Source organism: Pristiophorus japonicus, chromosome 21 (genome assembly GCF_044704955.1).
Source record: "Pristiophorus japonicus isolate sPriJap1 chromosome 21, sPriJap1.hap1, whole genome shotgun sequence".
Taxonomy (NCBI): Eukaryota; Metazoa; Chordata; class Chondrichthyes; family Pristiophoridae; genus Pristiophorus; species Pristiophorus japonicus.
This window is the reverse complement of record NC_091997.1, coordinates 48,210,064-48,235,258: the sequence shown is the minus strand read 5'-3', so window position 1 is coordinate 48,235,258 and position 25,195 is coordinate 48,210,064. Positions and strand designations below refer to the sequence as shown.

General features: G+C 48.7%; 1 protein-coding gene and 1 non-coding gene across 2 annotated transcripts in view; one reads left to right on the top strand and one right to left on the bottom strand.

The window, feature by feature from the left end:
- LOC139233679 (integrin beta-3-like) overlaps positions 1–25,195 on the bottom strand; it is an 88,057-nt gene that overhangs the window by 11,058 nt on the left and 51,804 nt on the right. Inside the window, exons 8-11 of the mRNA XM_070864084.1 lie at positions 23,743–23,832; positions 22,760–22,894; positions 12,306–12,738; positions 3,528–3,747 (exon numbers count right to left, since the gene is read on the bottom strand). Of these exons, the coding sequence (XP_070720185.1) occupies positions 3,528–3,747; positions 12,306–12,738; positions 22,760–22,894; positions 23,743–23,832 (878 nt within the window). The remainder of the gene's footprint in view (positions 1–3,527; positions 3,748–12,305; positions 12,739–22,759; positions 22,895–23,742; positions 23,833–25,195) is intronic.
- Positions 11,699–11,768, top strand: trnal-caa (transfer RNA leucine (anticodon CAA)). The gene has a single exon. It is a non-coding gene; the product is annotated as a tRNA-Leu (tRNA).

Sequence of the window (25,195 nt, the reverse complement as noted above, 5' to 3'; positions counted from 1 at the left end):
CTTCCACTCTTAGAATGAGTCCTTAGGTGGCTGAACAGTCCAGTACAAGAACCACAGTCCCTGCCACAGGTTGGACAGACAGTCGTTGAGGGAAGGGGTAGGTGGGACTGGTTTGCCGCATGTTCTTTCCGCTGCCTGCGCTTGATTTCTGCATGTTCTCGGCGATGAGACTCGAGGTGCTCAGCGCCCTCCCGGATGCACTTCCTCCACTTAGGGCCGTCTTTGGCCAGGGACTCCCAGGTGTCAGTGGGGATGTTGCACTTTATCAGGGAGGCTTTGAGGGTGTCCTTGTAACGTTTCCTCTGCCCACTTTTGGCTCGTTTGCCACGAAGGAGTTCCGAGTCGAGCGCCTGCTTTGGGAGTCTCGTGTCTGTCAGGCGGACAATGTGGCTTGCCCAGCGGAGCTGATCAAGTGTGGTCAGTGCTTCAATGCTGGGGATATTGGCCTGGTCGAGGATACTAATGTTGGTGCGTCTGTCCTCCCAGGGGATTTGTAGGACCTTGCGGAAACATCGTCGGTGATATTTTTCCAGCGACCTGAGGTGTCTACTGTATATGGTCCATGTCTCTGAGCCATACAGGAGGGCGGGTATTACTGCAGCCCTGTAGACCATGAGCTTGGTGGTAGATTTGAGGGTCTGGTCTTTGAACACTCTTTTCCTCAGGCGGCCGAAGGCTGCGCTGGCGCACTGGAGGCGGTGTTGAATTTCCTCATCAATGGCCCAAAATGGCCACCGGGGTGGCAGCTCCCTAAGGAGCTCCCCTGCTGAACAACTACAATCCTCTGCCATCTGGCAAATTCCCACCCCCAGCTTCCCCCCCCCCCCGACTGTCTAAACCTCCCCTATCCCTAATAGACCCTAATGGGGGTCTTGGACACTTAAGCCCCTGTTCGAAACCCAACCCACGAGTTTGGGCCTACCTCAGGCTTCACTATGCCACCCATCAATGATGACGACCGGAGTCCTTGATCCCGGCGAGCAGGTGAGCCCTCGACCAGGTGACCGGGACATCACGCCCCCTCCAGCGGGATCGGGCCTCTCCTCCTCGACGACGGCCGGACCTTTCCTTCCCCACTGGTGACCTGGCCTCTACTAACTGGTGAGCATCATGGCTGTGACTCTTCCACTCTCCCACTCCTTACTGACTTCCCACACGGAATTCCAGCGGACAACTGACCCTCCCAATGCCTGCCCCCAACCAGGCCTCGGACCACCTACCATCAATGGCGCTACTCGGCGCCGAGCTTGTGGCCAACATCTCGCCGTAGGCAATTAGGCTCATATAGCAGTGCCTGGTCTCCAGTAGTCTTGGACCCTGTTGTCACTGGACCAAGACCTTGCTCAGCTAAGCCGGTGTAGTAGCCGGTGTGCAACGACCACCACGCGTTAAAAGAACTCACGTACAGGCATCTTCCACTCCTCTTAACATGAAGTTCGGGACCTGGATCATCAGGACCCTCATAGACAACTCTAACAGCGACAAAACGGAATGCTGCACCACCAGAGTTGCCCGGGAAATTAGATGCTTTGACATCGACATCGCCGCCCTCAGTGAGACCTGGCGGGCAGAGAAAGGCCAGCTCAAGGAACAAGGTGGAGGTTACACCTTTTTCTGGAAAGGAAAACCAGAGGAAGAACGCCGTCTCCATGGAGTCGGCTTCGCCATCAAAAATGAGCTGGTCGACCCCCTGCGGGGTTAACGAACGCCTCATGACTCTTCGACTCACCCTATCCCGGAACCAATGCACCACAGTCATCAGTGCGTAAGCTCCAACCGATCAGACCAAAAAGGGTTTTTACTCCAACCTCGAAAAATCCCTGTCCTGTGTCCCCGCGGACGACAAACTGATCCTCCTCGGTGACTTCAACACCAGGGTCAGCAAAGACACAGCCCTCTGGGGAGGTGGGATTGGCAGAGAGGGGGTAGGGAAAGCCAACTCCAGCGGTACCCTACTCCTGACAAAGTGTCTAGAACATGAACTTCTCATCAACAACTTGTTCCACCAGAGGGACAAATACAAGGCATTATGGCAACATCCTCGCTCCAAACACTGGCACCTGTTCGACTATGTCATCGTCTGAGCCAGAGATCGCAAGGATGTGCGCATCACCCGCGCCACGACAGGAGCTGATGACTGCTGGATGGACCACCGCCTAATCCGATCCATCATCGACATCAACATAACCCCAAAGCGGAGGGGACAGCAGAAGCAGTGCCACAAAAAAGTCAATGCCGGTGCACTTAAAGACCCAGCTAAGAGAGCCCTATACAGCCAGCGCCTCACAGCTAACCTAGCATGCTTTGATGACCCTGAGACACGGAATGCCCACAGCGCTTGGTCTGCCCTCCAGACACTTGGTCACTCAACCAGGAAACACCAGGACTGGTTTGATGAGAATGATCAATAGATCGTAAGCGCAGAGCATTTCTGAGCCTTAAGCAACAGCCCAACTCGGGAGCTGCAAAACAACATTACAGACGGCTAAAGGCTGAGGTCCAACAAAAAACCCGGGACGTAAAGAATAGGTGGTGGATGGAGAAAGCACAGGAGATACAACAACTGGCTGACAGCCATGATATGTGAGGATTCTTCATCGCAGTCAAGGCCAGCTACGGTCCAAACTCCCAAAGCCCCATCCCACTGCTGGCCAAGAACAGGAAAACACTCATCAAGGACAACAAGGCAGTCAGGGCCCGTTGGAAGGAGCACTTCGAAGATCTCCTCAATCGAGACTCTGCCTTTGACTCGTGTTATGTATGTAAACATTACCACTTTGTAAGACTTGCCACCAGGGGGCGCACCTGTGGGAGACCCAAGGGTCACCTGCACACCCTGGGCAAGCAGGTATAACAGGCAGTCTACCATGCTGCCTCCTCACTCTGGAGTTACAATAAAGAGACCAAGGTCACAACAGTTTGAGCTTAAGATATACAGTCTTGTTGAATTATTCTAAACATAACAACTCGAGTGTTCTCCACTCCATCCCGCAGCATGCGACCCGCGACCGCCTTCCACAGACAGCAATGTGATAATGACCAGATAATCTGGTTTTGTCATGGTGATTGAGGGATAAATATTGGGCAGGACACCGGGGATAACTCTCCTGCTCTTCTTGAGAGAGCAGGCGGGGCCTCGGTTTAATGTCTCATCCGAAAGACGGCACCTCCGACAGTGCAGCACTCCCTTAGCACTGCACTGGAGTGTCAGCCGAGATTTTGTGCTCAAGTCCCTGGAGTGGGACTGGAACCTCCTGACTCAGAGGCGAGAGTGCTGCCCACTGAGCCACGGTGAACGCAAAGGAGTCTCTCCAAGGCTTTGGACAACTTTATCCTTCACTCTCCGGTGACCCCAACCGAGATGGGCAAATTCCAGCCTCCCCCCTTCAAAGGAAACCCCCCGCCCCGAGTATGAATGTCGGTCAAGCCTGCGATTGGAAAGTCCAACATTGAAGAGCTCCAGCTGGCAGACTGAGCAAAGAAGCAGCGCTTGGCGTGTTGTGGGGGTGGAGGGGAGCCGCACTCACCGTTTGAAGGTACAGGCGTCGGGGCAGGTGGGACACTTCTCACAGTGCTCGCCGTACGCTCCGTCGGTGCAGGCACACTTCCCACAGTTACAGCTGCCTCGCCCGTTGCAGATGAACCCAACCGCCGGCAGGCAGCTGTCGGTCTTGGTGCTACAGTTGCAGTAACGGTCCGTCCAATCCGAGAAGCACCTGCACTCGCCGCACTGGCACTTGCCGTTGCCTGTGGTGAACGGAAAACAGCGGTGAGAGTCGGAGCAGCCGACATTGTGCACAACCCTGAACGTTAACTTCACTCCCCGTGCACCCACCCCCCCCCCACTCCCACAGCCTCTTTCCCAATACAAGGGGTTCAGGATGTGCCGGGGAAACTGAGGATTGGGAAGTGGGCTGGAGCCACCTGTCTATCGGAAGAGACAGAACGTGACAAAGAGAATGAGCAAGACAGAGGGAGAAGGAAACACAGTAGCGAAAGGTGGCTTTGGACCACTTTGCCCTGGTCATAGAGCTCCACCTCATGGACTACTGATGTAATGCAACTGCTGATGTAAATACAATAAAAGGTCATGTGGCAAGTCATGTGACAGCGGTCATATGACAGTCTCGTTAAGGAGCCATCTTGTGTAGTGTGCCTTTGTGTCCGTGATGTATAAAGATATCACAGCCCTCCACTTTCAGATGGGCAAATTCCACTCCTCCCCCCCTTGGAAGGAAATCCATAAAACAGGGTCCTGAAGACAGGACAGAGCTGAAATCAATATCACTAGAGGAGGGGGGAGAGGGAAAGGAGAAGAAAAGGGAAAGAAACGGAAGGTAAGGGGGAGAAAAGGGAAAAGAAATTCAACACGGGCTTGACGGGCTGAATGGCCTTCTTCCGTGCTGTAACCATTCTATGATTCTAAGGGGGAATCGGAGAAAGTGAGAGAGAATGAGAGATAGAAAGAATAAGGGGTATGAACGCAAAACTGAGAGCATGAGAGAATGAAAGAAACAGAGCATAGAAATTTCTAGACGAAGAAAGACAGAGGTTTATCTAGTTTGCCTTGCACCATCCTGGGAGTCACGTGATGCAGCGATACTGGGGTTGTTGACTAGAAACATAGAAACATAGAAAATAGGTGCAGGAGTAGGCCATTCGGCCCTTCTAGCCTGCACCGCCATTCAATGAGTTCATGGCTGAACATTCAACTTCAGTACCCCATTCCTGCTTTCTCGCCATACCCCTTGATCCCCCTAGCAGTAAGGACCTCATCTAACTCCTTTTTGAATATATTTAGTAACCATAGCAATCAATCGCTACCAACAGACCCAGACAAAGGATGAGGAAAGCACCCAGTGGGTCCAAAATCCTGGTCCTCCCAAGCTCGCTACACTCACCACGCGTCATGTCTCAAATTACTCTCATACTCTATCTCAAAATGTTATTTTCTGAAAGGAATCTATTTAAAGAAAAATAAATAAAAGAAAGGGAATGAGAGACCATTAGCAGCCAGGCTTCAAGACCCTGACTGAGTGCTGGCACTGCTCCAATGCACCCAGTTAGATGCACTCAACCAGACTCTGCATCTCTTCTCATCCACCAGTGCATAGACCACCAGAGAGACGATCCTGGGAGCAGCCCACCCACTCACCTGCCCAACCTGGGAATGTTGTGGGATGTGGTGGTTACGGCAGAGAATTATTATTTTTTTAAACTTGGGTATTATAAAACCTCGGCCGTCACCAAGCAGTGACTAAGCTCTCTGGTTTTAGGTAAGTGCGGTGTTCCCCCATAGGGAGGAACTGTGCACTCTGTATTGGGCAAATAGAAACCAGGTAAATACCGAGATGGGTTTCACCATGTCAGACTCCTGGGCTGGCCAAAAAAAACACAGCAGTAATACTTGGCATCCCTGACCCACAACCTTTGCCCTTTGCTCCTTCCCTGTCCCTTTCTTGTGGTCCGTTCTGTAAAGCAGTTGTCCTAACGTTTCCTTCCCAGTTTTGGATCTCTACCCAAAACACAAGCCTGCCTTCTCTCTCTCTCTCTCTCTTCAGGGGCTGGCAGAGCCACCAAGCCTTTGTAGAATGTTCTGTTTCGGGTTTCTGGGGCTGAGTTTTCGAACGCTCGCGATCGGTCTTTCAGTGCACCAGGAGATAGCAGGACAACCCCATGACCAATCAGCTTGTGGTTTTTTGCTTCATGTGGTGGGACTCTCCGCCAATGGCGTACGTTCAGTAAATCGGTCCCTTTGTCCCAGTTACTGCTGGGAAATGCAAGCCTGTGGGTGCTGGATGGGGGCAGGACTGGGCATGGCAGCGTACAAAGTTCGTATTCCCTTGAGTTTAGAAAGTTGAAGGGTGATCTCATTGAGGTGTTCAACAAATGATAACAGGATTCGACAAGAGCGGATACAGAGAAACTATTTTCTCTTGTGGGGCAGTGGTGTACAAGGGGGCACAATCTTAAAATTAGAGCTAGGCCGTTCAGGGGTGAAATTGGGAAGCACTTTTTCCACACAAAGGGGAGTGGAAATTTAGAACTCTCTCCCCTAAAAAGGCTGTGGAGGCTGGGGGTCAATTGAAATGTTCAAGACTGAGGTTGACAGGTTTTTTTTAGCTAAGGGTATCAAGGGACATGGAATAAAGGCGGGTTGAGGTACAGATCAGCCATGATCTCACTGCATGGTGGAACAGACTCAAAGGGCGATGATCCTATGTTGGCACTGCATGGATACTGTGCTTAAACTGAACTCTGGATTCCCAGCCCGAGAGAGGCCTCTAAGTCCTCAAACATTTTGCTGTCTGTCACTTTAAAAAATTACCACAGCTTCAGCCGGATGCCAAATTAGAGTCAAACATGGTCCAGAGACTGGGCTCTAACACTGGCATTATTCTCGGACTCACACTCATGCACACTTTCAGCGAGACTCTTCACCGGCATTGGAGCCTCACACGTTTGGCCCAGAGTATTACGTAGAATTTACAGCACAGAAACAAGCCTGTTGGCCCAAATGGTCTATGCTGATGTTAATAAGAACAGGGAGTAGGCCATTCAGCCCCTCGAGCCATTCAGTGAGATCATGGCTGATCTGTCACCTAACTCTATATGCCCGCCTTTGCCCCATATCCTTTAATAGCTTTGGTAAACAAAAATTTATCAATTTCAGATTTAAAATGAATAAACCCAGCATCATTTGCCATTTGCGGAAGAAAGTTCTGTGTGCAGAAGTTTTTCCTAAGTTCTCTCCTGAAAGGCCTGGCTCTAATTTTTAGACTCTGCCCCCTAGTCCTAGACTCTGCAACCAGCGGAAATAATTTCAACACAGATCCTTGTGAGATACCACTAGTCACATCCTGCCAATGAGAGTACCTGCCCATTGTCCCTACTCTCTGTCTCCTGCTGCTCAGCCAATTTCCCAACCAGCTCAATAATTTGCCTTCAATTCCACGAACTTCAACTTTAACTAGCAGTCTCTTATGAGGGACTTTATCAAGTGCCTTCTGGAAGTCCATATAAATAACATCCATAAACTGTCCCATGTTCACTACTTTAGTCACCTCTTCAGAAAATTCAATCAGGTTCGTCAGGCATGATCTACCCTTTACAAACCCATGTTGGCTCTCTCTGATCAGCAAAAAATTTTCACGGTGTTAAGTCACTCTATCCTTAATTATAGGCTCCAGTAATTTCCTGACAATAGATGTTAGGCTAACTGGTCTATAATTCCCTGGTTTCCCTCTCTCACCTTTCTTGAATAGCAGAGTGACATGCGCAATGTTCCAATCTAAGGGAACGGTTCCTGAATTGAGAGAACTTTGGAAGATTATAGTTAGGCGAGAACATTGCAGATGACCTAACGCCTTTAAAACCCTGGGATGGAAACTATCTGGCCCTGGGAATTTGTCACTCTTTAGTGACACTATTTCCTTCATTACTGTTATTTTATTTACGTCAATTTTGGTGAGTCTCCGTCCCTGATTCAATATTAGTTTCCTTGGGCTGTCCGGCATGCTATCCTCTTCCTCTACTGTAAATACTGACACAAAGTAATTATTCAACACATCCGCCATTTCCTCATTTTCATTTACAATATCACAGTTTTCAAGGGGTTCACACTGCTCCTGACTACCCTCTTTTTCTTAATGTAATTGTAAAAAGAATGTGTGTTGATTTTGATATCCCTTGCGAGTTTCTTTCTATACACCCCTTTGTAGCTCTTACTGTCTGTTTTGCCACCATGTGTTGTTCTTTATCTCTCTCCCATTCGCCAGGATCTGTGCCAGATTTTGCATTTTTGTATGCTTTCTCTTTCAGCTCAATGTTCTCCCTTACTGCTTGTGACGTCCATGGCTGCATTTTTTTGGCAAGTCGAGCTCTTGCCTCTTACGGTTCTGTATCACGTTAAATTGTTCATGTATCACATTAAACTGGTACGCTCCACATGAGCCTCCTCCCAACCCTCTTGGTCTAACCCTGTCTGCATAACCTTCCAATCCTTTCTCCTTCACGTGTTCCTCTAACTTCCCCTTACTTGGGTTAGTATTCTGCATCACTCAGTATTCATAAACAGATGGGCTCCTCGATCCTGACAGTTAGTGCGGATCAACTTCATTAGAAATGGATTAAGAGAAGAATTCTAAAAATAGCGCTGAAGGAATTCTCTTTCTGCTAAGTCTTTATATCTTAGTGTTGAATCACATCTCAAGAATTATAAGTTGGAGCAGTCTCCAGCCCACACACTCTATTAAGTTTTTTGATTGTGACATTATGGGAATGGCTTTGTTCACTGCAACGGGAACTCGCTGTGATTCACAGGCGCCAGTGAGAGTTTGAGCACCCCAGGTAAACAGAACACTGGTGGGCAAGCTTCACGGGGGTCTACCAGCTCTGGGTCACTTCTCAGGCCAGTGTGAGATGTCAGCTCCCATTAAAGTGAATGGAATCACTCTACTCCCATAAGATACATTGTGGAAGAGGACGGTGACTCAAACTGATGGGCCTACTTGGGGATGCTATAATGACAATATATAATTTTTGATCAGCACAGCAACCCATCACCGTGTTGGACAGTCCCCAGTTCAACCTATTGAGAAATCCACACACGCACCTTCTGATTTTTGTTCGCTCAATATGGGCTGCACACTTTCTCCTTAAAGGGCCACATCCCACTTACTCTTGGCAAAGTCAAGGCTCGGGGACCTCTAACTATGCTCAAGGTTATGTTTCCTGCTTCTATCCATTTGGCTAATGGTTTCCATGGTTATCTGGAGTGGAGTGGGAGGATTCCCTGCCTGCCTCTCCAGGTTAGCTGGTCAATCTAACCTGCGCACCTGTCTAGTTCAGGTATAGGATTGCTGAGTACAGGACTGTAGGAGGCCAACTTGGTTCTGAGCTCCAATTGCCAGGTGTGTCATATTGAAGCCACCTTGACCTCAAAGAGACTGTACTCACTTCTCTCCAACGGAGAATGGCGACTGTTACAATGTTTTCAGAGAGTGCTAGATTAGATTTTTTCAAATGGACATTGGATGAGGATTTTGATTAGAAAGTTGTTCTCCTAGACTTTCCTTCCTCTTTGAATTTGAGCACTTGGGCAAAATGCCGACATCTCACTGTTGAGTGGGAGCTCTGATCCAGAATGTACTAAATCTAGAAGCTGAGCAAAGTCCTTAAAGAAAGAAAGACTTGCATTTATATAGTGCCTTTCAAGACCACCGGACGTATCAAAGAGCCAATTAAATACTTTTGGGAGTGTAGTCACTGAGGTAATGTGGGAAATGCAGCAGCCAATTTGCGCACAAACAAGCTCCCACACACAGCAATGTGATCATGACCAGATAATCTATTTTTGTTATGTTGATTGAGGGATAAATATTGGCCAGAACAACTCCCCTGCTCTTTTTCAAAATAGTGCCATGGGATCTTTTATGTCCACCTGAGATGGCAGATGGGGCCTGGTTTAACGTCTCATCCGAAAGACGGCACCTGCAACAATGCAGACCTCCCTCAGTACTGCACTGGAGTATGTCAGCCTAGATTTATGTGCTCAAGTCCCTGGAACATAACAACATAAGAAATAGGAGCAGGAGTAGGCCATACGGCCCCTCGAGCCTGCTCCGCCATTTAATACAATCACAGACTCAGGTCCACTTCCCATAACCCCTTATTGGTTAAGAAACTCTATCTCTGTCTTAAATTTATTCAATGTCCCAGCTTCCGCAGCTCTCTGAGACAGCAAATTCCACAGATTTACAACCCTCTAAGAGAAGAAATTCCTCTTCATCTCTGTTTTAAATGGGCAGCCCCTTATTCTAAGATTATGCCACCTAGTTCTAGTCTCCCCTATCAGTGGAAACATCCTCTCTGCATCCATCTTATCAAGCCCCCTCATAATCTTATACATTTTGATAAGATCACCACTCATTCTTCTGAATTCCAATTGGGACTTGAACCCACAACCTTCTGACTCAGAGGCGAGGGTGCTAACCACTGAACCACAGCTGAATCTGTTCCTGTAACTTCTTTGGTTTGACCCAAGTTCCAGTCTGGTGAATGGGGCTGCGGGGGAAGGTGTAACTCCAGTCTGATTGAGCCAAAGAAACAAATGGAGGCTGGCTGACTGATACCCAGAGACTAGAGGTTTTCTGAAAGATTGAGCTTCAGGTGTTGGATCATGGCAGACTCCCGACGTACCTTAGCTCTGGAGCCCTGTCGTTTAAGGAGTGTTGTGAAACATTAATTGCCTCTGATCGTTAATTAAAGTAATTTCATACTGAAGGGCCAAGCCCATGTGACGTGTGTGGTATCAGCGTGAGGCAATGCCAAACATTCCACTCCGAAGGCCCAGGGGCAGCACGGGCCAGCCCACACTGCGATATGTGCGCGCACTAGGTGCGTGCAGCAGAGCTGGTCTCCAGTTGTCTTGGTTAACCCTTGCCACTGGACCAAGTCCTAGCTCTGTCAAGCCCGTGTGGTGGCTGGTGTGCATCGGCCACCCCACGTTAAAAAAATCCACGCACAGGCATCTTCCACCCTTCAATATGTAGTTCGGGACCTGGAACATTTGGTCCTTCATTGAAACACCCGTGAAATCATCCCTTTTTGGCGTGGAAGTAAGTCATCCCCGATAGCAGGGACCTCCTATGATGATGATGATGACTCCGAGGCGTATAGGTTGCATAGCGACAGTCTGCCCAGATGTAATGTTGCAGTCAGTAGGATTGGGACTGCCAGCCCAGCCTGATGCAGGGTCTTGCTGCACACTCATATTTACAGGGAGCTTGAGTGAAACCGTTCCAAATTTAGATTACACAGGGCCCTTAGTGCAATATTTCCGAATCAGGATTACATTTTCCCTCTCGGCCATGTATTTTCTGAGCGATTTCTCCAAATTCGACAAGGCTGGAAACATAAGGGGCTGAATTTGTGGGCGGAGACTTCCTGATGCCTCCGACCTTCAAAAAATCTACGGACGTACCTGGTGGTCTGGGAGAGTCAGCTACGTGTGGTCCTGGGCCTCCATGGATAGGCCTGTGTAAAGGCTTACGTATCCCAGGGTCCCAGGCGGTTCACAAGCACCCCTGGGATCACGTGAGCTGGCCCAACCAAAGAAGGGGCTCCCCATTCATCCTTGTGGTGAGTTCCGTATGTACAGAACTCGAATAAATATGATTGAGGATCACATAAAAAAATACCTCTACACATCAAATAAATTTAAAAAACGTTACATATTTAAAATATTTTAAAAAAATGTACATGTTTAACGGGGCTAAAAATAAATGTACCTTATTGCGCAGAGTTTTTAAATATATAAATGAATGAAAACATTTTATGTTTATGATTTTTAAAACTCTTACACTGGTATAAGCAGGCCTTACGCTTGCTTTTACCAGCCGTAGGAATTTCACGGGCATTTGCTGGGCAAAATTTGGGTAAAGAGCCAAACTCTCCGTCCGCGGAGGCCCTTCTCCCCGGGGTTCGTACGATCGGGCAAAGGAGTTCTTGACACATCGCAAGTTGCAGGTTTTAGTGCATGTGCAGCACACGCCTAAACCCGGAACTTGCGTGGCCCCTATGGGCATGTGTGCACTTCATAAAGCACTGAAATTATCTATTAAAAAGATATTGTTACAATATCTTGCAAAATGGAATGTGCAGATATTACTGGATTTGGTCTGGTACAGTGCAATGGGCTTTAGCTCAGTTGGGAGAGCGTTAGACTCAAAATCTAAAGGTCCCTGGTTCAATCCCGGGTTTCGGCAGTGGAGGTTTGCCCTTCCTTACAAAAATAGTTGTATGGTACTTCACCAATGGATGTAATAGTGCTGGCTTGGTGATGCCTGGTTACACCTCCATTTAGCATCTATTTATCCTAACTGAGATGCTTCAACGTGCCATGGGATGAGGAGGTTCTTATGCTGTGGGAACCAGGGCAGGAGGGACATTGTCTGCACAGCGCAACAGGCCAAGCTGTTGGGACTGGACCATCGTTGCCCATTGTTCACTTTCGGAGTGACAATGTTTCCATCCACCCCTATTGCCGATGATTCTGCTCTTGCCCCATAATGAATTACGGCTCACCTCGTCTGGACATGCGTGATGTTTCAGCACATGTGCAGAAGAGGTAGCGCGTTCAACCAGCGCAAGGTGAACCATTGTCATAGCTACATGAATAGTGCGCGCAGGGCTGGGAGCAATTGGTCTGCTGTGCTCAACTTGCACCTCCTGCTGGCCAGTGGTGGCCAAGCATTGAGACGGCCGGCACGCACTTTCACGTCGCAGCGTGTTATTGCACTCACCTGAGCACACCTTCCCCTTGTAGAGTCCACACGAAAAGTTATCGCATTCGCAGAACTTGCCGGATATGGTTCCGAGGTCACTGCTGTGGCAGACGCACTGTCCGCAAACGCACTCCCCGCGGCCATTGCAAACCGGGTCGCCTTCCTTTGGGGAGCAGGTGTCCTGATTGGTGACTGAGTAATCGCCGTCCATGCACTCGCAGCGAGGCCCCAGGCGGCCCGGCAGGCACTTGCACACTCCACACTCGTAGGTCCCGTTGCCATTCGTGCAGTCGGTGCTGTTCTCCACCGCCTCGCTCTCGCACGCGCAGGCACAGCTGAAGTCGACGGTCACCTCCAGGGTGTCCTTGAACAGAAGTGGCTTCAGTGTAAAGGTTTTCACGTTCCCATCCTTCGGACACTCTCTGGCCTCTAGCTTCACATTAAAACTCACCTGGAGACAAAGAGAGGAGAGAACTTTCATTCACCTAGAGCTCAAAATGTGCCCAAAATGCCTTTGCATCTCACGGATTACTTATGAAGCGTAGCCAGTTCTGTGAAGTAGATGATTGTGGCAGTCAATTTAAGCAGCAATGAGATGAATGACCAGGACTATTTTTGGTGGCGTGGAATGAAGGAATTTGGCCATGACGCAAGAAGACTTTTCTTCAAACAGTGCCTTTCAGATCTGATCGAAACATAAGATAATGAGGGGGCTCGACAAGGTGGATGCAGAGAGGATATTTCCACTCATAGGGGAAACTAAAACTAGGGGGCATAGTCTCAGAATAAGGAGCCGCCCATTTAAAACTGAGATGAGGAGGAATTTCTTCTCTCAGAGGGTTGTAAATCTATGGAATTCTCTGTTGTGGAGGCTGGGTCATTGAATATATTTAAGGCGGAGATAGACAGATTTTTGAGCGATAAGGGAATAAAGGGTTATGGGGAGTGGGCAGGGAAGTGGAGTTGAGTCCATGATCCGATCAGCCATGATCTTATTGAATGGTGGAGCAGGCTCGAGGGGCCAGGTGGCCTACTCCTGCTCCTATTCCTTATGTTCTTATGGAACAGAATGCAGCAAGACAAGATTGGATGGTATATTTGGGATGGATGGAGCCTGGGCCATGCTATGTGTAGTTCAGAAGAGGAACTAAATGTAGAGGAAGTGTTAACTGAACTGAAGCATGGTTGAACTGAACCCAACACACACGGTATCCTAAATACTGACAATAATATAGGCCAGCTGCCTGCCAATGTTTTTATTCTAGTTTTAAATTAGTAGCAGAACTTAGTGTTATGAAGTGGGAAAACTGGAAACAGATACATATGTTAGAGCGACTTATTGAGACCATTAGAATGCTTTAATTTATTCACAAGCTCACAAGATAAATCACAGATGAGAGAAGCAATTCATCCCACCAGTTCCTCAGCTGGATTTTCCTTGGTTACACTGCCCGAAATCTGAGGAAAATCAAGGAAAATCAGGCAGCGAGGCCTACCACCCCATCCCTTCCCGGATTTCCCTCCTCCCCAGCACGGAAGGCCAGCTGCCCCTTCACCACCCTGCCATGTGGAAATAACGGTGGAGAGGTAGGCCCTGGTTTCCCAGCTGATTTACACACCTTGCATCGGCAACTCCAGGGTCCCCCAGGAGGGGTGTATATGGGGGAGGGTGTGTGGGTATGTGTGTGTGTGTGTGCGCGCGCGTGTGCGCATGTGCGTGTGTGGGTGTGGGTGTGGAGGGGTTTGTGTGTGTGTGGGGGGGTGTGGGTGTTGGGGGGGTGTGGGAGGTGTGGGTGTGTGTGGGTGTGGGTGTTGAGGGTGTGTGTGTGTGTGTGGGTGGGTGTGGGGTGTGTGTGTGTGGGGGGGGGGTGTGGGGGATGTGTAGGGGTGTGGGAGGTGTGTGTGTGGGGGGGGTGTGTGTGTGTGGGGGGGGGGTGCGTGGGGGGGTGTGTGGTTGTGGATGTGGGGGGGGGTGTGGGGGGTGTGTGTGGGGGTGTGGGGGGTGTGTGTGTGTGGGGGTGTGTGTGGGGGATGTGGGGGTGCGGGTGTGGATGTGGGGGGCTGTGGGGGGGGTGTGTGGGGGGTGTGTGGGGGTGTGTAGGGATGTGGGGGGTGTGTGTGGGGGTGTGGGAGGTGTGTGTGTGGGGGGTGTGTGTGTGTGTGGGGGGGGGTGTGGGGGATGTGTAGGGGTGTGGGAGGTGTGTGTGTGGGGGGTGTGTGTGTGTGTGTGGGGGGGGGGTGTGGGGGTGCGGGTGTGGATGTGGGGGGCTGTGGGGGGGGTGTGTGGGGGGGTGTGGGGGGTGTGTGGGGGGTGTGTGGGGGTGCGTGGGGATGTGGGGGGTGTGGGGGGTGTGTGTGGGGTGTGGGGGTGTGTGGGGGGGTGTGTGGGGGTGTGGGAGGTGTGTGTGTGTGGGTGAGGGCGTTAGTCCCTGGGTCAGTGCAGGAAGGCTCTTTTGGAGGGAGGGGCTTAGTAGCGGGTACCTCTCCCTCTCCTCAGGCCTCACAATCATAACGGTTCTCGGCCTTGGCTCGGACCTCACAGTGGCAGTGGTCCCACTAGGATGCTGCTCTGCCTAGATCATGACCCATGATCCAGGAAACTGGGTCAGGGTCATTGCATGGTCAGGGCAGCGGGCAGAAGTCCCGCCCTAACTTGCCGTCAGTGGGAGGAGGGAAATACAGCCCACAGCTGCCTCCCACCCGACACAGCATCCCCTCCCCATCTGAAGGTGCCGATCCCAGTTGTCGCTAAAATGATTCCAGTGCTTTTGCCTCCACTATTCAATCCGAAGTTTCAATCCATGTGTTGATTCTCATGTGGAGGAGGACTTCCTTACATTAGTCGGAGACTTGTCTTTCTCCAGGTCGAACTGGCTCCTCCTGGACTATATCAGAGTGAGATCATGAAACGTAAGAGTAAAACTGGAGTACAGGGGCAGTACTACAGCCTTTAAATGACCTTCTGTGAGCTGGCCGCCTACGTGATATACATTTGCTTGGATCTTCTGTGGAAGTTACCTTCTGATCAAACAAATGATGCTCCGGCAGACCATCCTCCCCCTCCTCCTCTTCCTCAGGAGACATTCGCCTTCCATTCACTGTCCGGTGACCGAGCCGATTCTAGGGCAGCCCCTGTGGACTCAGCCCCCCTGCAGTGGGGGCAATGGCAAGGTGCTCTGATGGAAGCTTTGAGGGGGCCTAATCTCTGTTGCAGCCAGGAAAGCGGAGATGCTGCAAGGGCCCATATCCTTTTGGTCTTCAGTCCCCACCACAAACTCCATTCCCTAGCCACCCACTCCAACCCCCTCCCCGGCCACTGTTCGAGAGAGAACCAGACTGTGTGTAACCTTGGCGTCCTATTTTGACCCTGAGCTGAGCTTCTTTTAAGACGCTCCCTAAAACCTACTGCTTTGACCAAACTTTTGGTCACTTGTCCTAATATCTCCTTATGTGGCTCTTTGTTAAATATGATCTGATAACTCTCCTGTGAAGTTCCTTGGGATTTTGTACCATGTTAAAGGTGCTATATAAATGCAAGTTGTTACTGATGTCGGCATCCTGGGAATTGAGTTATATGGAGTGCAGAGAGGTGACATGGAGCACCTTGAGCAACCATAGACTGAAGGAGGTCTGGAATGCTCCATTTTGTGTTGGCCCCAGTTTGTAAGTGTAGTCATCAGCTGTTAGTGTCGCCATAATACACCCCACCCAATTGTTCTCCTCTTCTCCTGAAGACAAGTTCCCTGAAGAGACGTCATCCAAATAAGTAAGATCCCCAATATCGTAAACCTTCTATAGGAGAGGATTAAGAGAGGAAGTCCAGTGACCACACTCTCATAAGTTCACATGTTGCTGGCATCTCAGGCCCCAGCAAAGTGATGAACCAGCCAAAATAAAAGATGCAGAGCAACTGTGGAACTGGCCTGGCACCAACTGTGTCTCCAGGTATGTCAAGAGCAATCAACATTGATGGTGCCACCTGAGAAAGGACTCCGAGTCTGGCAAAGGGTACCAGAGATCCACCAAGATGTCAACCAACGTGACGCACGTCATGGTCAGAACTCTGGTGATGGGAATTGGAATAAACTGGCTGAGATTGTTTGCAGAGCACATGCTGTTGGGTCGTGTCCTGGAATGAGCTGGTGCCAGGTTGCTGGGCAAGAAACAGAGTTCCTGTTTATGTTGGCTGCACTGACTTGTTTGTGCAGCTATGTCAACAGAGGTAGCTCCTACAAGAGGCGCAGTCCAATTAGGCGAGACCTTGCATCTCCTTCCATTGCACTGGGTTTTAATGGGGTGTTGGTCCCGTTTGGTTTCCCCTTTACACTGGGGGGGTGTGGGAAATTCCTTCTCCAGACACGGAACCCAATCTGAGAGTTTCTTCTTTGAAGGTGGTCACCATGGGTGTAAGCAGAGCCAGACTTTTACCCGGTTATTAAGGATCTAAGTCCCTTTTCATCCTTGGGTCCATCCTCAGTGCATTGCCAGTGTGAGACACCAGAGGTATCTGTATCTCCAGTTGCAGATCAAGAATCCTTTGATTGGAGAGTTGACATCCCTAGCCTCCCATCCCAGAACTTGTAGCTGGTTTAGCCATCACTCTCCCCACTGGTAATCTTTCTTTCTTCATGTGGAATCATAGAATCATGGAGCACAGGAGGAGGCCATTTGGCCCATCGTGCCTATGTCGGTTCTTTGAAAGAGTGATCCAACATTCCCCATTGCTCTGCAATTTTTTCCCTCAAGTATATATCCAGTTCCCTTTTGAACATTACTATTGAATCTGCTCCCACCGCTCTTTCAGGCAGCGCATTCCCGATCACAACAACTCATTGCATAAAAAAAGTCTCCTCATCTCGCCTCTGGTTCTGTTGCCGATTACCTTTAATCTGTTCACCGACCCTCCTGTCAGTGGAATCAGTTTCTCCCAGTCTACTCTATCAAAACCCCTCACAATTGTGAACACATTTGGGAGCACAGACATTCATTGAAATCTCCAACAGCCCCAGGTCCCATTCCCCCGTCCACATGGAGTGCATTGGCTCCCTGCCAATCGCCCCGCCCCCAAAGCATCGGATCCAAAAACCTTAACCTAATTTACAAATCCCTCAACATCCTCACCCCACATCCCCTCCGCATCCAATCTGCGGCTTTGAGTATAGATGATTAAGGCGTGAGCTAATTGAGGTGTTTAAGATAATTGAAAGATTTAATAGGGAAGATCGAGAGAAACTATTTCCTCTAGTGGGGGAGTCCAGAACGAGGAGGAATAACCTCAAAATTAGAGCTAGGCTGTTCAGGGGTGAGGTTAGGAAACACTTTTTCACACAAAGAGTTGTGAAAATCTGGAACTGAAAAATTGAGGCTAAGTCAATTGAAAATGTCAAAATTGAGATTTTTGTTAGGCAAGAGTATTAATGGATTTGGAACCAATGCAGGTAAATGGAGTTAAGATACAGATCAGCCATGATCTAATTGAATGGCGGAAGAGGCTCGAGGGGCTGATTGGCCTCCTCCTGTTCCTATGTAGCCTTTGCTCCTCTGACCATAACCTCCGATGTGACCCCCACCCCCAGCCTCTCTTGAGCTGCCCAAGCCCTAGTCTCTGAACACACTCCCGAATTCTCTCCACCTCTCTACTTCTCCCGTCTTCTTCAAAAGCCTCCTCAAATCCTCTCTGACCATTCTTTCACTCATCTCTGACAATCTCCTACTGCTTGGTGTCCATGCCTACACAAGTGGTATAACACAGGGAGTAGTTGAGGTGAATAACGAAGATGCATTTAAGGGGAAGCTCGATAAACACGAGGGAGAAAGGAATAGAAGGGTATGTTGAGGGGCTGAGATGAAGGGTGGGGGGAGCATAAACACCAGCACGGACCTGTTGGGCTGAATGGCCGTTTCTGGGCTGTAAACACTTTGCAATACTTTGCACTGATGTTGGTCAAACCAAAACAAAGTCATTAGGCTCAAAGAAGAGCGTGGTACTTTAAGCGTTAAGATATTTTGTTAATCTTGATGGAATGAAGGCTTGTGCAAACTTCCTGTTGCCTTCCAATTATATGAATTAATCACTTACTCTGATCATGCGGATACTGCCTGAATTAATCTTGCCTCTGCTGTTTGGGAAATGCTGCAATTATACCCCGAATAATTCCTTATTGCGAAGGAGGAATTTAAGGCCTGGCTGCTCTGGTTATCTCAGGAATATGATGTCATGGCTGATGCTGCTCTTTGGGCAAGTGCTCGAGGAACTTCAGTATTAGTAGCTTACAACAACTTTTATTTATATAGCGTCTTTAATGTCCCAAAGCACTTCACAGGAGTATTATGAGATAAAAAATTTGAGCCACATAAGTAGAAATTAGCGCAGATGACCGCTTGGTCAAAGAGGTATGTTTTAAGGTGAGTCTTGAAGGAGGAAAGAGAGGTGACGAGGCGGAGAGGTTTAGGCAGGGAATTCCAGAGCTTGGGGCCCAGGCAACAGAAGGCATGGCCACCAATGGTTGTGTGATTATAATCAGGGATGCTCAAGAGGACAGAATTAGAGGAGCACAGACATCTCGGATGGTGGGTTGTGGGGCAGCAGGAGATTACATAGATAGGGAGGGGCAAGGCTATGAAGGGATTTGAAAACAAGGATGAGAATTTTGAAACTGAGGTGTTGTTTAACTGGGAGCCAGTGTAGGTCAGCGAGCACAGGGGTGATGGGTGAGCGGGACTTGGTGCGAGGTAGGACACGAGCTGCAGAGTTTTGGATCACCTCCAGTTTACGTCGGTGTAAGGTTCGAAAATCCACGGCCGCATTTGAAACACCGTAAGGACAAGAAAACTAACATGGGATCGTTCCATACACTAAATGAACATTTTTGGCCAAGTAAAAGCAGGCTGGGAAAACGTGTGGGCGGATACAGACATTGTGGAGTCTGGCTCACAAGCGAGACCGAGGCACTGGCCAATGGGGGAAAAGTGCATTCTGACAGGTCAATCAGGGGTAGAGTCGGGCCTGAAGTGGGGAAATCTTCAACCAATAAGGACTCCCCGGCCCAGTTTGAAAATGACTCCCCCACCCCCCCCTCCACAAATCAAACTACGAATGTGGGCCATTATCTACCTAATTAATATGGACAATAGCTCTGAATCAAAACTATGAATCACTGCAGGAATGGCCCACTGACTCCCAGAACTATAACAAAGGACCCGCAGACTTTCAGGCATCTATGTGTACTGAAACAATACCCCGGTCCTCACACCTGCGTGTACCTGTGACATCTTCTGATTAAATATTCAAAGCTATCTCCCCGCCCAAACATACACAATGGACCACCCACCGAGCGCGAAAAGACCAGAACTGAATTGAATACAAATATAGGACACAGAACCACCAGAAAAACAGTTGTGGAAAAAGGGAGTTGTGGACCAAAAAAGAGCTGGGCAGAGTTCACAGGGAGGAAAGGTGTGGAGAGGAAAAGACTTGCAGGAGTTGTGGAGAAAAACAGTTTGGGGTCAGTTCTTGAAAGGGCTGCTGGCTGCTGGGGGAAGGAGCGAGTTTTGCAAACTTTGATTTTGGTCGAGACTAAAAAGCCACGAGCCAAGCTCCTGGTTGGTAAGTGGCAGCAGGTGCTGCTATTAGCCCTGAACACACTGGACAGGGTGAGAATAGCCGAAGCATCAGGCTGGGACACGCAGAGCTGTGCAGACCTGGACACCTGGTTCAATAACCTGGATTCACAGCTGTAGTCTGATGATAAGCGAGAGGCAGATAGAAGAAACCGACGCAACATCGAAGAGGAAAACCGAACAATAACATAAAACCCACCCCAGAGGGACCCTGAGCTGGAATAAGTGCTACAGAACCCCGGAGTTGATAGGATTATGAGTAAAGCCCAAACCCCCTCACAGACTCAATTTAGGATAGGACTTGGTAGGAAGGGTGGGAGTGGGAGGTGTGGTTGTGTGTGAGTGGGATGTTTTAACCTCTTGTTTTCCCCTTCCCTGTTGCGAGATTTTGCCATTACTGCCATTTTATGACCTCTTCCTATGCCCTCTATCTTTGTGTTTACTATTCTAAATAAACATTAGCCATTTTGTACTCTTACCCACTGTGTCTGGTGCCTCATTACTTACCCACCCTCATAAATCGCATGTACAGAACCCAAGGGGAGTGTGGATTCGAACCCACACCCCAAGCTCCCCTTGCAGTCAGGTAGAATGTGGGAGGCCAGCCAGGAGTGCGTTGGAAGCATCAAGTCTAGAGGTAACAAAGGCACGGATGAGGGTTTCAGCAGCGGATGAGCTGAGGCAAGGGCGGAGACGGGCAATGTTACGGAGGTGGAAATCGGCGAAAGGGCGGCAGGTGGGTGCTGTGCTATCTGTCGCTAAAGTCAGTCAGTAACAAACAACAAACGACCTCAGAGCTTAACAACATATAGGCTCCCAGCCAGTTGGGTCCCGTTGTTGCTGTCGGCAGGGGGGGGGGGTGAAGAATATGGGGCAGACGATCAAGCAATCTAAACAAGGAAGATACGTCCCATGACATATTTTCCTCACTGATGCCTTTCGCAACGCTGCAAACAGAGGTGTCACGCTGCTCGGGCTGGGGGTGCGGGGTTGTGGGAGGAAGGGGCTGAACTTCAAAATCTGCTTCTTCCTTTTCCCTCACCCCCCCGGAGGCCCTCAGGACCGTGAATGCTATGGTGTCGCAGCAAAATTGCTCCCCCGGGTCACGTTGGAGCTCTGGTGGTGTTGGAAATGGCAAGGGGTGCCTGCCTTTAATCTTTAAATTACCGGGAATTCCGACAGGAATTCAGAGACTTCAGCGCAGGCTGGGCCACAGTGCTTCCCGAACCAAATCGTCCCCTTCCACCCACCCACTCCCCGCTCCCCCCCCCGGGTAGTTCCAGGAATATCATGCACCTCATCAAACATACAAATATTTCCAGGCTGAGCAGACAGTCCAGGGAACCTCCTGCATTTGTCTATGGAGACACCAATATCCACAGCACCATAGACAATGCTCTACCCCAACTACTGAAAGCAGAAGAACTTATGATTGTGGATGAAAAGAATAGGTTTGTGTTTGTTGTATTTGATGAAGAATTGAGCTCTGACGACTGTTACATAGAATGTACAGCACAGAACAGGTTGTGCGATTCAGCAGGTCTGTGCTGGTGTTTATGCTCCACACGAGGCTCCCCTCACCCTCCTTCATCTCACCCCATCAATAAGCCCTTCTATTCCTTTCTCCTTCATGGGCTTATCCAGCTTCCCCTTAAATGCATCTGTGCTACTCGCCTCAACCAGTCCCTGTGACAGTGAGTTCCACATTCTCACCATTCTCTGGGTAATGAAGTGTCTCCTGAATTGCTGATCGGATTTATTAGTGACTGCCTTATAATTTTGGAGTCCGCCACAAGTGGAAACATCTTCTCTACGTCTACCACTTCATCATTTTAAACATCTCGATCAGGTCACCTCTCAGCTGTCGCTTTCCTACAGCCCGTTCACTCTTACTTGATTGGTATCTCTTTTCAATTCTGGTACAATTTCAGTAAATCTTTTTTGCACTTTCCAGTGCCTCTATATCCTTTTTGTAATAAGACCAGAACTGTACACAGGACTCCAAGTGTGGCCTAACCGAGGTTCGATACAAGATTAATATAACCTCCCTGTTTTTCAATTTTATCCCTTTGTTCAACAACATTTGAAAAACACAGATGGGTCTGCTTGCTTTTTGGAGTCTCTCCAGGTCCCGTGTAATTTCAGACATCGCTACCATGACAGATATCATTGTAGGCTACGATACAGAATGGAGCTCGGAGAGAGCGGGAGGGGGAGACAAAGGAAGGGGAGACAAAGCAGGGGGAGACAGGACTGGGGAGGGAGCATCCCTGGGAGACCTGGAACAGAGGCTGGAAAGGCCGACTGTGCCTTCCCTCAACAGCTGCAACACTGGTGCTCACTTGAGTCAATGTGAAGACATGTTTTTAGGATAAGGCCAGTGTTGCTTCTGTTTGGGGTGCAGAGTGAAGGAGCCCCAAGATACTACAGAAGGCCTTCGAATTAAATGGTTCTGCAGCACAAAGGGACATTTAGCATTTTGACCCAGATGTGACGTGAATTATAAATTTTGTGAAAAATCAACGGGGGGAATGTGAAAATAAAATTGGTCCATTCTATGGATATCTTCATTCCGTAATAATGACACACTGCACCTAAGATTTAGTTTATGAAGCAAAGACACAAAGATACGAATTGACCAAAGGGTTAGCACCCCACAGAACAAATCCCCGACAGTGGTTTCTGGACTCTGGGTGTGGTAGTGTCTTGTTGTAGCAGTGTGATATTTCTGATACAAAACCAGCTGTCCCATGGGCTCTTGGACATCGAATGAGGGACGAACTGTGAACGGGTTTCCCTGGGAGCAAGCCCGTGTCCAGCTCAGCACAGCAAGATACCTTTACTGGACTTACCGTGTCTCCAATCTTCAGTCCCGTGCAGAATTTCTGCCCTGGTATAAGTTCATTATCCCCACAGATAGCATCGTAGGATAATGACAGTTCCTTCGGAAGATCCAGAACCTCCAATTCCACCTGGGAGCGGATTTTCTGAAGATAAGGAAAAAAGATGTAGCTTAGTTTTGTCATGTATGTACATGCTGTTTGTAGCCACCAGATGGTGTCATTGTTGGAGGCCACTGAACAGCACGCACATGGTGCTGCTCTGGTATAAAAGGCCAGCCATTTTGTGAGTCAGGCACTTTGGGCCATAATAAAGCAGAAACAAGATTGTACCTTGTTCAGTTAAACAGTACTCAGTTTGTACCTTTATTGCATACATAACAAGTTTAAAGACCAGTTATTTCTTAATTGCATGTCAGTTATCTCTGGTTTTTCGTTGCCCGATCTGTGGTTCCCTGGACAGAAGTTCCATAAGAACATAAGAAATGGAGCAGGAGTAGGCCATTTGGCCCCTCGAGCCTACTCCGCCACTTAATATGATCATGGCTGATCTAATCATGGACTCAGCTCCATTTCCCTGCCCGCTCCCCATAGCCCTTTACTCCCTTATCACTCAAAAATCTGTCTACCTCCGCCTTAAATATATTCAATGACCCAGCCTGCACAGCTCTCTGGGGCAGAGAGTTCCCTGGACTATAGCTTCCTGGCTTATCTCTTTCCCCTTTCTTGAACAGTGTCATCATTTCCCACCCTCCAGTCCTTGGTGGCACTTTGCCCATTTCCAAACCTTTTTGGGAAAATTCTGGTTGGCGCCTCCTTCAGTTACCCAGTATGTGTGCCATTCGGGATGGAGCTGGGTCGGGAGCAGGAGCTGGAGCTAGAGCCAGGTCGGGAACTGGTGCAGGAGCAGATTTTGGAGCCAGAGTCATACCTCCTCAAGTTAACGATTGGAACAAGTGCCCCCGAGCCATTCACCAAGCCTTGTTCACACTCACCTGATAAGCATCCACAATGAGCCCCAGGACATTCCTGGAGTCGGCGGTAATAGTCCCAACCGTAGTGCCTGGAATCATACTGCTGTAATTCTGTGGGGACAGCAAGATTACACAATGTTAATCTGAAATCCCCTCTCACTCACAATCAACCCAGCAATGCATATCAAACCTTCAATACTGATTTTACTGTCAACCAGTTTTAATCATTTGACTATTTGTTCACCAATCTCCAAGTCAACCCATTGTGTTGATACATTCTCTGATTCAAGATTGTTGTCCGTGACCTGCAATGGTAATAATGTGAGCATTCATAGACCTTTCCTTACTTCAGTAAGCGTTTGTGGGGCCCAGAGGTTTGGGTGTGTAATTTAGACACATCCCTAAGATTGGGAAAATTTTAAACGACAGCAAAGAATGACTAAGAAAGCAATAAAGAAAGGAAAGCTAGATTACGAAAGTAAACTTGCGCAAAACATAAAAACAGATAGTAAAAGCTTTTACCGATATATAAAACGGAAAAGAGTGACTAAAGTAAATGTTGGTCCCTTAGAAGATGAGAAGGGGGATTTAATAATGGGAAATGTGGAAATGGCTGAGACCTTAAACAATTATTTTGCTTCGGTCTTCACAGTGGAAGACACAAAAACCATGCCAAAAATTGCTGGTCACAGGAATGTGGGAAGGGAGGACCTTGAGACAATCGCTATCACTAGGGAGGTAGTGCTGGACAGAATAATGGGACTCAAGGTAGACAAGTCCCCTGGTCCTGATGAAATGCATCCCAGGGTATTAAAAGAGATGGCGGAAGTTATAGCAGATGCATTCGTTATAATCTACCAAAATTCTCTGGACTCTGGGGAGGTACCATCGGATTGGAAAGCAGCTAATGTAACGCCTCTGTTTAAAAAAGGGGACAGACAAAAGGCAGGTAACTATAGGCCGGTTAGTTTAACATCTGTAGTGGGGAAAATGCTTGAAGCTATCATTAAGGAAGAAATAGCGGGACATCTAGATAGGAATAGTGCAATCAAGCAGAGGCAACATGGATTCATGAAGGGGAAATCATGTTTAACTAATTTACTGGAATTCTTTGAGGACATAACGAGCATGGTGGATAGAGGTGTACCGATGGATGTGGTGTATTTGGATTTCCAAAAGGCATTCGATAAGGTGCCACACAAAAGGTTACTGCAGAAGATAAAGGTACGCGGAGTCAGAGGAAATGTATTAGCATGGATAGAGAATTGGCTGGCTAACAGAAAGCAGAGAGTCGGGATAAATGGGTCCTTTTCAGGTTGGAAATTGGTGGTTAGTGGTGTGCCACAGGGATCGGTGCTGGGACCACAACTGTTTACAATATACATAGATGACCTGGAAGAGGGGACAGAGTGTAGTGTAACAAAATTTGCAGATGACACAAAGATTAGTGGGAAAGCGGGTTGTGTGGAGGACA